We start from the raw sequence: 14,879 nt of genomic DNA, 5'->3' as shown, positions 1-14,879 counted from the left end.
TCACCTCGATCATTTTTTCCCCTCTGGTGTTGTGAAGCATACCACAGACCCACAGTCAGTTAGCAACACTCATCATCATCTCCTCATTCAGAACAACATCCATCCCTGCTGTCCTTTCATTTTTCCAATGATTGATGTCAGCACCCCCACTCTATTATTCATCCTTTTCAGAAAGAAAGTTTCTCTCTTTCCCCAGTTTCAGCACATTTACTCTCCCTGTCTACCCGTTTATTCGTGGAGTGGAAGTTGATCCACATTTCATCCTTTAGATTCATCCAACAATGAGTAGTATGTTTCTTTACATATCATACAAGTTATGCTATCCAGGAAATGAATTGTTTTGACATGTGACATGTCGATCTAATGGAGCCTTTAATAATGAATAATGCTCATATTGCTGAAAAAAGAGAAAGTACACATGACTTTAGACCTTGTAGCTATCAGTTTGACCCACACACTTAACCTTTGACCCTGAACCAGACTATGGTCTATTTTAGGTTTGCCCCATTCATCAATGCTATCACATTTTGTCAGGACCTTTGGCAGGAAACATGTGAGCATGTGGTTTTAAGAACAAAGGCTTTAATGACTTTGTTTTGGGAATAGTATGACTTAGGGACATACTGTACATGAAAGAGAACAAGGTCTTTAAGAAGCATATCTGAGGAAAGCACCATTACAGAGATTATAGGGTTACCTAAAACATTTGACTGATCTTTCGCGCAATGTGATGACTGGCCACCTCCCAGCTTCAGATCAGTGACTTAACAGCTAATCACAATGGCTATTACACTCTGTTTGAAAAATGTGCTTCGAGACAGGAAGAATAACCCATTACATAAGGTGTAGGGTGTTCCAGTAAAAGCATACAGTCTTCTCTTTATTTGGAAAGCCCATACTTCAGCACGCTGTGCTGTGTTTTCGCTCTCTGTCCTGTGAGCAGACCTGACAATTTATGAGCTGACACTCCAGGTGCTCTCCCCTATTGACCCTTATTTGTAGACACAGGGGGAGTCCGCAGAGAAGGCTTAATGGAGAGGGCAAGCTGCAAACTATGTGTTGAAAGCCCGCTGGCGCCAAAAGCTCTTATTTGATTTTTTTTTTTTTTTAAATATAACTCCCAAGACATTGCTTTACTCTAATGAATAGATACTTAGTGCTTTTGTGTTTTTGGCTATGCTTGCGTCACTTTTATACTTGTACGACCTGCAAGTTTTGACACCTTGACTTTTTATGGAACTCTTATCAGCTCATGCTGCATGCTGCAAGGTTGAGCCATTCTTGTAAACTGGCCACAAAGTTAGCACCGACAGAAAACCAACTGGATTTTTACATTGGCTTCTGGATTACAGCAAATAATAAGATCTTTGAATGACATAAGTTCTTTTTACTGCTGTTCACCAGAAACAGTTTCTGCGATTTAAAAGGGCTAAAAAGCCGCCTAGGCCGAAAGCTGATGATAGACAGTAAATTTGGTACTCCATGGTCACATGAATTCAATATACTTCCACTTTGTAGTTTTAGCTCTGTTCTATAAAAGCCTTCCTTCCTGCAACGCTGTAAAGGGAAACTGATGAGGGGATTGGTTTTACGTTCAGTGAGATGATGTTTAGTGCCTTCAATGTCTGTCTGATTCAGTCACTTGCTACCAACTAGCCTCTTTTAGGTGATAAAAAAAAACATGATTGGGTTATTTACTGGTGTATTTAATGCTGTAGAATTAAATGTGAAAATATCTTGTGTTAACACAGAACTTATTTCAGCCCATTCAAATAATCCAGAGACTTTTCCCTTCAACTAGCAAATAACTGCGAGTAATGTAACCAATTTGGTAAAGTTGGTAAATTTAATATGTTTGAAAGATCAGGATGTTAGTATTGTCTTTCTGAGCATGGACACTGAGCATGTGTCATTTTACCCTCACTACCTTGTTTTCAGTTCAGTTTAAAGTAAATTTGTAAAATGTTGAAATCTGGGTTATTTTCTGGAGATTTGGATATCTTTGACAGTTTGTAGGTTAGAATTTAGGATATTTTTTTTCTAAAACCTGGAAATTTGTATTCATAGTAAAATCATTGAATGAAGTATTGTAATGAAATAACGTATCAATTTATGTGCAAAAGATGTAAGTAACAACCTATTCAGTTTGTTGAATAATGTCTAATGTCTCAAATGGAAGTTGTTTTTTTTTTTATTATGTGGAGTGTCATCTTGATAGAAGTGTGCTTCTGTAAAGCTCTGCTCTGGTTAATGATGTTGGAGGCTTTCATTTATCAGGGCAGTTTCAACAGAAAGAGCAAGACAAATGGCTTTGACTTTATTATTATGTTATATGTGATGGAAAGCAGCTCACAAAAGCCATCTCCCGTAGTGTCTCTCAGAATAATGAATGAAGCCTTTGCCAGGGAGCCAGTGACCTGAGCACAAAGATAACACTGGGCAGTATTAGCTTGCTAACAGCAAATGATATTTGACTTTGACCATAGAACAAACACACTGTGGAATTTGAATGAACCTCTTGCTTTTCATACCTCCTTGACAACTACTCAATGTCATGATTCAAACGGATCCACACTGTTTGGATTTCTCCTCACAGTTTGGGAGATTTTCATGAACTGAGAAGTTATTTTTTTCCCCTTTTTCTGTTTTCTCTAGTGTGCCGAATAGCTTGCCACAAGAAATGTGAAGTAAAGGTAAGAACCATAATATTTTCTGAAAATGTAATCTTTAATTTTAATTTATTTAATTTTATTTTTTACTGTACATGTAAAAAGTGTGTGAGAAAGTTTCCCTTATGTTCTAGGTGTAGCGGGTTACTACTCAGGATGTGCATGTGCATGGTGTGTACGTGCCTGCGTGCGTTTGTGTGTGTGTGTGTGTGTGTGTGTGTGTGTGTGTGTGTGTGTGTGTGTGTGTGTGTGTACATGCAGATGTTGGGGTAGGTGGAGTTTTGGGAGTTTATGTTCTGCAAAAAATCTTAAGAATGTCTAAACAAGTGCTCTTTGTACCAGAACGTGTTTAGATTGAATTAACTCCGGCATCTTGGAGAGTGCCCTGTGTCTAGAAATAAAAGACCTCTGGATGGAACTGTCGTCCAATTCATCTTATTTTGGAAAAGCAGGGAGCGCAAAGAAGAAAATGGGAGGAAGAATAGTGAGGCAAAAACAGATTTTTTTTTTTGTGTAACTTTACAGCTGCCACACGCAGTTTTCTGTAGAATTTGTGGATGTATGGGAGCACGCACACATAAAAATGAGCACCTATATATATATATATATATAATGTACACACACACACACCCTTCATATGGTAACCATTATTTAAATGGGCGCCACTAGCCGGCTTTGCCCTCTCCCTCCTTTACTCACAGGAAATGCCAGGGGCAGACGGGCCATGCTAAATATGAGGTGTGGACTTTGGACTTTTAAATCAAACTCATTGACATACATGTGCTCATGGTGGCTTTTTCCAGCATGAGCTAGAGCACTGGCCAAAACAACTGATCCACAACAGTTTACCACCATTTTTTTTAGGAATTACGACTGAGTGTTTTTGCCCGTCTATCTGCTGTAATTTGTAAAGCATAATTGCCACTTATTCCATTGAATATTTTGCCACCCGCTGGAGGTGAAATCAGAAGAAACCATAGTGGAGCTGAGGAGTGAAGGCTTGATCTGACCTGTTCTGCACTCTGTCCTGATTTCAGGCAGGTCGCTGTATGTCAGTCACCCAGTAGCCACGCCCCCATTTTCCTCTTAATGGGAACATCACATTGTATTGAAGACTTGAAACTAAAGATTGAGACCATGAACTCAATAGGAAAACATTTAATTTAGATTTCTGTGGGAATGCAGATGTGGGTGATGCATTCATTGCAGTTCCAAATTCAACTGTGTGAACAGAGTTTATGGAGGATAAATTTAAACCCTAAATACAGTACAGGCCAAACGTTTGGACACACTTTCCTATTCATTTGAATGAGAAGGTGTGTCCAAACTTTCGGCCTGTACTGTATATGGTAGGAAGTGCCATTTTTCCTGTTTCCACAATGGCTGAGTTAAACTTCTCATGTCCTTATTTTAAGGAACAAAGTGTAATGAATGAAAGTGCAGATGACATGGTTTGTCAATAACATTTTGAATTTTGGGAAGCCAGAGGTCAAGTCTGTGGGATAAGACGTTACACCCTCACAGTGTCTTTACACACAAAAGCGAAACTTTCAATCTCCAAAAATCACAGCAACATTTCCTTCTCTAAACAATTCAGCCTAAAATGTCATCTGCTTTGGCAGGAAGCAATTTGCTAACTAGCTTGAGATGAAAAACAAGGGAGTGACCATGACGGGGTCGAGCCTGATGGCTGCTGGCACACAGTCAGACCTGCGAGACCAACACTACACTGCAAACCAGTGTTCTGTCAGTCATGTACAGTCTGATTGGCTGGATAAGCTGGGACAGCTCTCCCATGTACACTCTACAGTTCCAAATCTCTGTCTGAGAATAATATGCAGCCCATATTTAACCTGGCCACTGCCAACAAATGGTCAGACCTGTGTGTAAACACAAGTGTGTTGTTTGAGTTGTGTTTACTCACAGCTGGATGTAAAAAATGCTTTCAATCTTGTCAGTAAAATTTCGCTTCTTGGTGAGAATGAGCCAGGAAGGGGTGTATGAGATTACATTTTAAAGAATTTTTTTTTAAATCCTTGTACTTTGTATGGAGTAGCTTTCCTTCTCTATTTGCGTAACTCTTTCACATCTTTACACGCCTTCATTCAAACTCGGGCAGGATGTCTGGGATTTTCCCAACTGTCCTGCACTGAAAGCACTGAGGAAAGGTAAAACCTCAGACTGCTTAAGAGCTTACAGTCTGCTCACGCTAATTTCAGTCATACAGTGTAATAGTAGCTGTAGTAGAAGCTCCCGCTCTGCACCTACGATTCAAAACCTGCAGCATCAGTAGTTTTGGTGGAATTTGTGAGCTCTGCTTTGTGGAGACACTGAGCTGAATCTGCCTTAAAAAATGTTTTGCTTTGTGCTGGAAGTCAGTGAGGCAGAGTTTCCCTTTTATCATAATATTCTTCTCTTTCATTCTTAATGGATTTAAGTGTACCTGTTGACTGACATGTTTTTTGAAAAGTCATGGTCCTACACTTTAGCCAGTTTCCCTACTGTGGACTGTTAAAGAGTTGTTGTCTAGAACCTATTGGATTACAGTGATCCTCTGTTCCCTGTCAAGTCTGTTCAAAGACTACTATGTTCCAGCACAGATCCAATCACATCAAATCAAATCAAATTAATTTACAGCGCCAAATCATAACAAAGTTATGTCAAGGCACTTTACACAGGGAGCAGTTCTAGACCAAACTCTTTATGGAGTTGTTAAAGGGACCCAACAAATCCCTCCAAGAGAAAACACTTTGTGACAGTGGCAAGAAAAAAACCTGCTTTAAGAGGCAGAAACCTCGAATAGAACCGGGCTGAGGGGGGGCAGCCATCTGCCTCGACTGGTTGGGTTGAGAGAGAGAGAGAGAGAGAGAAGCAGAGAGGGAGCAGGAAGGAGAGGAGGGGAGACTCAGTAGAGGGATGGAAGGAGAACGAGAACAGGAGGAAAAAGATGCCATGGAAAATACAAAACATACAGTGAAACCTAGTAGATCTAAAGTAGATCTAGTAGATCTAAATGTGCTCTAGTAACTATTATGAGCAGGGGAGAAGAAGAGGTTACAATGGGAAGTGAGTTGTAGTGTGTCACGATAACTAAAGGTAACTCCTGAGCAGGAACATGGAGCAGAGATGATTCAGCACCTGTAGACTTTGTCATTAAGGAAGGTTTTCAGCCTGATCTTAAAGCTGTCAGTCCGCCCCCCCGGACCGATATTGGGAGTTGGTTCCATAGAAGAAGAGCCTAATAGCTGAAAGATCTGCCTGCTGATTTATTCTCTGAGACTCCAGGAACCACAAAACACCTACATCCAGAGAGTGGAGTGACCTACTGGGACAATAAGGAACTATGAGCTCTCTGAGTTATGATGGAGCTTGGTCATTAAGAGCTTTGTCTGTTAGGAGAAGGATGCTGAACTCTACTCTGAATTTTACTGGGAGCCAATGAAGAGACGCCAGCACAGGAGAAACGTCATCTCTTTCTCTAGTTCCTGTTACTATTCGTGCAGCAGCGTTCTGACTCAACTGAAGGCTTTTCAGAGAACTGCAGTCCAGTCTTTAGGTAACAAATACATGAACTGGTTTTTCTGCATCCTCCTGAGACAGGATGTCTTTGATCTTTGATCTGTTAAAGTTGGCTGTCCAAGAGAATTATTTTATATGAGGGACAAATGACATGTCCTGATCAAAAATGACTCCAAGATTCCTAACAGTGGAATTGGAGGGCACAGTAATGCCATCCAGACTGGTAACATGATAATGCTTTGTGGCCAAATACAATAAATTCAGTTTTGTCAGAGTTCAGAAGTAAAATGTTTTAGGTCATCCAGGTCTTTGTGTCTGTAAGATATGCCTGAAGTCCGATTGGTTTGAGAGTTTCAGTTGGCTGGAGTATCATCTGCATGACAGTGGAAATTGATACTGAAAATTGACATTCCAAAGTTGTTGGTAACTTTTATCAGCTCTGTTTCTGTGCTATGATTTACTCTAAAACCTGACTGAAAATTTTCACACAAGCCATTCCTATGCAGATGTTCACATATTTGGTTTGCAACTGCTTTTTCAAGAATTTTGGAAATGAAAGGGAGGTTAGATATGGGTCTATAATTATCCAAAACATCTGGATTGGGTCAAAACTTCAGGTCTTTTCAGGCGAGGTTTAATAACAGCAGTCTTGAAAGGCTGCGGTACATTACCAAGAGATAAACTCACATTCGTCAGATCCAGAAAAAACATGTTAATTAGTGGAAAAAACATCTTTAACAAGCCTGGTAGGTAAAGACAAGTCGATGGCTTAGATCAGACCTGGGCATTTAACATATTTTCTTATTTTACCTCATGTATGGAGGGTTAGGGTTAGCGGTTGGTTCGGGTCGTGTTTTTATTTACGGCACGTACAGGTAAAGCAATGTGCGTTACTGAATTGACGTTGTCACAAGCAGGTCACATGACGACTTTAGCCCCTAAAATGTCAACGAAAAAAAAGAAAGGTAGATACCGAATGCAGGGCTTTCAACAAAATATGGACTGCCAGGTATTTATTTACTGAAGTCAGAGGTAAAACGGTGTATTTGGTTTGCAGAGACCAGAATGGCGTGTTTAAGCATTGCAATTTGAGTCAGCATTACGAGACACAACGTGCAGGGAATTAGAAAAACTTGACTGATGCTGAAATGGCGTGAATATGATGTCTTTAGAAAGCTTCTTTCCAGCCATACATGAAACTCAAAATGCATTTTGGGGTGAATGTGACTGAAAATGATCACTAATATTATGAATCACAAACGTTCACATTTTGTTAACCATTTTTTTGGGAACTGTTATTGAGTAAATGCAATTTTTTCCTAAGAAAACCTCTCTTTTTTTATTGCTCATAACACATATTCTTACCAGTCTTAGCAACATATCAAAAACGCAATTTACTGCTTTTTTTTAGTAAAGAAATACAATTAATATAATGTAGAATTTAGTTCAACCTTTTGGTCCGGCCCTCCATAATATTTTTTGGTTCTCATGTGGCCCCATGAAAAAAATAGTGATTAGCGAGTTAAAAGTGAAAAAGATTCCAAATACAAAGCCGGTGTTGTTGATTGAGAGGCTGCTGCATTTGATAGTGGACCACTGCCAAAAGCTAAAAGCTGTTGAATTTTGTCTCTAATTGTTCTGATTTTATTAGTAAAAAAGACCATAAAATCATCACTGCTAAGAACCAAAGGAATCAATGGTTCCACTGAGCTCTGACTCTGTCAGCCTGGCTATGGCACTGAAGACAAACCTGGGATTGTTCTGGTTTTCTTCTACCAATGCTGAATAGAACGAGCTTCTGGTTATGCAAAGAGCTTTTTTTTTTAATTATGTTTTTAAGCTTTCTTTCCAGGCTGAGTAGAATTCATCTGCATTGCTGGTCCACCATTTCCTTTCCAATTTTGCTTTAAGGCACAAATTTGAGGGCAGTATCAAGGTGCCAGCCTCCTTTGTTTCATTACTTTCTTTTTCAGAGGAGCCACGGAATGAAGATTTGAACACAATGAGGCCATAGTGCTAATCACAAGGTGATCAGTCTGTGGAGGGAAGAAGTCCTCTATTGACTTTACACTTGTCAGTTTGGCAAATGATGTTTGAATATTCTCCTTAAATTTGGCCACGGGATTTTCAGATAAACATCTGCTATAGCTGAATTTATTCCCAGAGGCTTTGCAGCCATTTATGGTAAACTCAGAGAGAAGAGGGCTATTAGGAAATATTATTAATTGGTCAATTTCAATGTCATATGTTAACACCAGATCCAGGGTGTGATTGAAACAGTGAGTGGGTTTATTCACGCATTGGAAAAAGCCAACAGTCCAGTAATGACTTAAATGCAGAGCCAAGGCTGTCACTGACAACATCTACATGAATATTGAAATCCCTCACTACAATGTTTTTATCTGTATTAAGTATTAATCGGAGCTCAGAGAACTCTGATAAAAAAACAGAGTAAGGACCAGGTGGATGGGTAAGTCTTTCAAATGATCTATAACCAGACTTTGGTCTAGGATTGATTCATAAGCTGGAGTGAAATATCACAGCCAGTCCTCGTCCTTGACCTGGGGTATGAAAGTTAACATGAGTGGGGGGTGTAGGTTCGTTTATTCTAACTGACTCATTCTGCTGCAGCCAGGTGTCAGTGATACAGGATAAATCCATAACATGATCAGTGATCAGATCATCTAATGTTCAATATTCCACATTTCATTTTTGTAATATTTAGATCCAAATTGGTGATAGTTTTAATTTCTCGTTTTTAGACACGGTTGCTGTAGAGATTAGTTCTATTCTATTCTGGGGAGGCAACTGCTGTGACTGAGGCGCTGGGAAGAGTGTTAAACTGCAGCTCTGCCTCCTGGTCTGAGCAGATGAGTAAAGAGGTTGGTGGAAGCAAAGTTTTTTTTTTTTTTTCATTCTCTGCACTGAACAGATGAAGCGTTTGTTTTCGTTTTTCCCAGCTTCTGACTTCTCAGAATATGTGTTTTGAGAAAAATCAAATTTCTTTGTGTTGGATGCTTTCCATTGTCTTTGCTTGTTATTTCAGATTTGTTATTTGTGAGCGCTGTACTTCCTCCAAGTGAACACAACCCTAACCCTAACCCTAACCCTGTTTCAGTCAGGGTTCTTTTATTGATGGACATGTTCTAATTTAACTCATCATGTATGCCAAGTGTCAAACTGTAAATGCACGCCTTTGCATTTCTGTATGTGGTAACACTCTTAATAACACAGATTCTTGAGCTGCCATTGAATGATTTCATGCTTCAGAGTGTGTAGATTATAATTAGATTGCATTATATTAGTTATTATAGTTTTCAGTCCCAACAGTTTAGCTCATGAGCCCTCAATGTAGCTCACTGCACTACACTGTTGGGACAATTCAATTATCTGTATTTTACTTCTGTAAAGTGTTTCTTTTTGGAAACTAATGACATTTACCTCACTGCATTTTAAAGATACATATTGTTCTTTTTACTGTGACTATATTTCTGTCGTACGTACATTTGAGGTATGTAAGTTTTATTTATTTCCAGATGAACTCTTAAAAAAAAAAAAAAAACATGTCATTTTAGTTGTTGCTTTCATTCTGTGGTAGGTCATATGACTTCTGGCTATTTTTATCAGCGTTGTATCACAGCTCATATTCTCCAGAATCTATTGTCAGTCAGTGCTTCAGCAGGTGTGGAGTGACAATGTGGAATGATATAACATAAAATTGCCATAAAAATGGACATTTGAAAAGCAATTGCTTGTCCTTCAACTCAACATTAGACCAAACAACTTTTCTTTGCGTAGAAATAACGTTTGAACAGGAGGAGCTATACTTTGACTTAAATGATGGAGTAGAGTGCAGTGTTCAACACTGGTTAGTTGCTTTGAGAATAAGTGTATGTTTGTACCCTTAATTTCAGGAGAAAAAGCTGTTATACTGAGTGCCTGTCGGTGGCTATCTCTCCCAACATTTTTAACATTTCTCAGCAATCACCTGAATATAAATTCCAGCTGTGAGTAAAATTGACCATCCATCTTGTATTATTTATTACCCTTGAGTAGTGTGTATCCAACACGTGTGAGGTGGATTCTTTAGAGGGAACATCTGGCCCTCATCTCACCTGGTAAACAAAGTTTGGATTTATAACTTTAAGCCGTATCCGGTGGCCACCATCAGCTTTATGTACAAGGTCCTTCAACTGTTGGACCTTGTTTCAAGGTCAAGCAAGTGTCCACTTGAACCAAAAGTGAATCCCTCCCAACTCTGAGGATTGTGTTATGTTGTTGTCCTTGATCTTTGACTTAACATTTCTTAACATTCTACTTTTAACTTCTAACTTCCACAGCTTCCGAGGAATTAAACTGAAATGTCTCAGAAAGTGTTTTCTGTCCTCAAACATTCTGCCTCATACATAGTTTTTAAATGCTTCGGCTGTAAAGATCATTTAGCGCGATTAACCACATCCTCCATTCCAGTGACTTTCCTCGGATACCACACATTGCTACAGGGCTGATTTATCATACAGACTGGAGTTGGAAGCTTTGTCACAGTGACCGAGCACCAGCTAAGCTCTTTCATGGTCTTGGAGATATTATAGCGCCCTAATTTTGGCGCAGGAAAGAGGAGACATTAGGGATTCCAGTTTTTGCCGACACTGGCAGAAGAGATACCTGCCATTCCATTGTTGGGTTTGACTCCACAGTAATTCCTGTGGAACGCCGATGCAAGTTCATTTTCACTTTGTAACACTAACTGGCATGGGTCTGGCTTAAGCTTTAATAATATGTTAAGCTGCTTCTCCTGCTGCAAACTGTTTTTGCGCTCATTAATATGTCATTTCCAGGTGTTCTTGGTCTTAGGTATAATCTCACAAATGACTTCCTCGTGAATAATTCACAGAGAGAGACAAATGCAGGCAACGCACTGTTCTTTTAAGCGCCAAAGGCTGCAAGTGAAATTTCAAAGACGTCAGCTTTTTATTGAAGCAGCAAAAACATTAACAACTTCCCTCCAATTTGAGTGGCCCGGCAGAGTTACAATAGCAGTGGGGCTGAAGGGGGTGCTGTGGGCTCTTGTCAAGAAAACACACAAAAGCCATGTCCAGGTCATATAACCGTCAAAGATAAGTGAGTAGTTTAGTCTAATCACATACGGGGCCAGTCAACAGCTCTAAAGCTAACTAAATTAGCAGTCACAGGACAGAACACATGCTTGCTGCTCTGTCCTGCTCCTTATGACAGCAAACAATTACAGGAGTTCAACAACAGGACGAGCATGGGGTAAATCACATGGGCTCTTATTTGAGGGCTCTAACAGAATCAGAAATGGTGCAGCTGCAGAAATTGCAGAAATATGCTGAGCTGTTCCAGGTGATGCAGGATTTGGGAGAACTTCAAGGCAACTTTCTGTCTGCATTAATTGCTTCTTGTCCGCTTGGGGGTGTGGGAACAGGCTGTAAACACAACATTAACATGGCATCACTTCATAAAGTGGTCATGACTAACACGCTGAAAAATATTTGTCTATTTGCACAGGGCAAAGTTTTCACCAGAGTCATTTTTCAGACCACCTGCAGGTGAGAGCAGCGAAACTGAAATGAAAATCAAAGCTGTTGGGCTGTGACACCAAGACAATGAGCTGGAAGATGATAAAGCGCCCCTCTCAGCCAGGTGATAGAACTGTGTGACAACCTTCTGTTGTGAACACAGCATTGATCGGTACCACTTTAATTTTAATCCTAACTTACGCCATGAGAACCAAACATGATTGGCTGTCGGCTCTTCTCGTTCCTGTGCGCAGACATATGGCTTGCAGAAGGAGCAGTGGCTTATGGCCATGTATTTAGTAACTGCATGGTAGCAACATGTGCATAGATACAGCAGAGAAAACAAACAGTAACGCCCAGCCTTTCACATGATGGAGTAATCAAGAGTTGCTGGAAAGAATGTCAACAATGAGCCAAAGACATGCAGGAAAGAGTGATGGCAGAAATGAATTCAGGGCAGGACATACATTACATTACGCTTCCTTTCATGCAATGCAGCCAGTGTCCCCAAAAAACGAAATTTTAAACCTCTTTTGAGGAGCTGTTCTGAGCGTGCTCCTTCTCTTCTGCCTTCACTAAACACTTCTGACCACTGTAGCAGCTGTTCTGACCTAATGTCAACATACTGGAGGGAGTCTGGAGACGCCACATATCTCCATCCCTGTCCTTTGATTCGCAGTTACACATTCTCCATGCTGTGCCTGATTCCACTGTGTCTGAGCACCTGCTGCCTAATCATGACCATTCAGCTCATCTCACAACGCTGCATGGGCGTTATTGATGAACAACAGTGATCTGCTCCGCTCTGCTGTTTCTTGGGAAAGCCTGAGTCAGACTTGTGAAACTGGACCTCACCCAGACTGTCTTCTTTATTTCTTTCGCTCTCTCACTCCCCCCCCCCCTCCCTCTCTCTTGCTCTCCTTCTCTTCTTCTTGTGTCTTCATCATTTCTCCCCCTCTCTCACTGTTGTTGATCCGAAGCATAGGACTGTTGATCTTTCGGCTTATTGCTGCACTCTTCTGGAAGAGCTAATGTGATTTTTAGATTAAAACGGGAAAACTCTTCACTCTCAAGATTTATGGACCTGCTACCAATTTACATATCCGGATTTATGTCTTTATCAAGTTACTAACCGCTGGCTGTAGAAGGACAGAAGGAGCAGTGACTTGACAGTCTGACAGTGGTCTGTGACAGTCGTGTGTGACAGCAGTAGTTTGATTCCAGACAGTACTCACAGGGTCCTGATGATAATAAAAGCCAGGGTGCAGGAAACAGTTGAGACAAATAGAAACACATTAGCCCTAAATGTAGACAGATAATGTTCCCATGCTGAATAATTATTAACATACAGGGATGCAATTCAAGCTCCATGTACACTAACCTATACCCAGATGTTAAAAACAGACACTTGGGAACAAGGGGAGTTCCTGCCTCCCACACTTCAGCGCGTTCCCTGCATTAAATGTATGCATCACACAAACACAAGCGTGTTGCTTTGCTACTATAAACCATGCCATCACGTCTCTGCCAGTCCTCCCTTCCTTCCCTGCCCTTGTCATTATTAGAGAATTAAATAACATTTACAGGGCCGACATCTGGAGAACATGGCTTTGAGCTGAAGGTGTTCCTTTTACAACTACCTTCCATGTCATTACTGCAGAACAACATCAAAGGGAAAGGCCCTTCTTTCCATGTGGAGGCGTAATAGTTAATGTGCTACAAATTTGGACAGAACATTCCTCAGTAATGTCCCTTTGTTTGCTACCGGATAATAGCAGATGAGGTAGCGGAAACAAATATGAATGCCACAATGTCAATCTGTGAAAATTAGCTGCTGGCGCTACATTACCATCCAAGTGACCCTCAAGTCAGACTTCCTTCACTGCTGTAGTCAATATGTCATGTTAAAATTGGCATTTCTATCTCTAATGTGAAAGGTGTTTGTAGTGATGGATCCATCACGAATGTTGACCTGACCTACAGTTGTTCTCATCGCTGCTGAAGCGTCAGTCAATGGTTTCCTATAATTTCACCTTTCCATCCAGTCTCATTTGGTTTTCGGCTTTGTGTCTGAGGTGTCAAAGTCATTAACATGCTGTCAGTTAGAATGTTTTTCTCTATTCCAGGTATCAATCACACCAGATTACTAAAACGAGCAACCATTACTTATATTACATCAAGGTCTAATCTCCCCTATTCTTCCCCTCTCTCTTTTTCTATTCCTACTCTCAACTCAACTGAAGCTTCCCACACAAAGTCAAATTCTGCCTTTTTTCATTTTTCATCATCACTGTCACTGTCAGTGCTTGCAACATCGGTATACAGATTATTTATAAATTGGTTAAATGCATTTCTACATTGTTGACTTGAAAGTTGTAAAGCTTGGATTATACTCTGGCCTGTGTGTGGGCAATTGGACATGTCGGTGTTTTGTTTCCCTTGAATCTGTGTGTCATTGCAGCTCTTTGTTTTCAAATCAAAAACCTCCAGACAGAAGTTGGATGGTCGGTCAGCTTGCTTTTGTAATGCATCGTTGGCATGTGTGAGGTTGCATGCCAGCTTCTCTGCCAAGTCTCTCTGTCCTGTGGGTCCCCATGGCACCCTCCTCTGCAAAGGTGTTGTATCTCGGGATAGAAATAACCGGAGCTGCGGTTGGAGGTTAGCATTCAGCACTGAGCTGTTTGTTAGCTGTTTGTTGTAACAGTTACCAGTTTTAAAGGATCTCACTACACTCATAACAGCATGAAGCAAATGTTTTACATGTTTCCACAAAGTTCATGATTTATACATTTACTGTATGTATGTATATACATATACATATAATTATGTATTATACATGTATCATAGTTATAGGTTTAGCGTGTGGTTATTTCTTCAATGTATGAACTATGTTCTTTAATAATTAGATCATTGATAAAAGGAGTATCAATCAATGAAGGGTTAACTGCCTTTCTGTAATGAATTGTTCTTTGTAATGTTTTCTTATTCTTCACTTTACCGTCAATCTCTTCATACCAATGAGCTGGAGATTAACTCTCGGTATCCACATAACATCATTTATTGTTGTGGTGATGCGCGCACACATAGACACACACACACACACACACACACACACACAGAGGCAGTGATTGATAAGTATGTATCTCTGCAC

The 14,879-nt window shown here is 40.2% G+C and overlaps 1 protein-coding gene across 9 annotated transcripts in view; it reads left to right on the top strand.

The window, feature by feature from the left end:
- tns1b (tensin 1b) overlaps nt 1-14,879 on the top strand; it is a 155,667-nt gene that overhangs the window by 56,666 nt on the left and 84,122 nt on the right. For all 9 annotated transcript variants that reach the window (XM_029493019.1, XM_029493016.1, XM_029493020.1 and 6 more), the window contains exon 3: nt 2,656-2,693. In XM_029493019.1, the coding sequence (XP_029348879.1) occupies nt 2,656-2,693 (38 nt within the window). The remainder of the gene's footprint in view (nt 1-2,655; nt 2,694-14,879) is intronic.

Source organism: Echeneis naucrates, chromosome 21 (genome assembly GCF_900963305.1).
Source record: "Echeneis naucrates chromosome 21, fEcheNa1.1, whole genome shotgun sequence".
NCBI classification, from domain to species: Eukaryota; Metazoa; Chordata; class Actinopteri; order Carangiformes; family Echeneidae; genus Echeneis; species Echeneis naucrates.
This window is presented reverse-complemented; position numbering and strand designations above follow the sequence as displayed.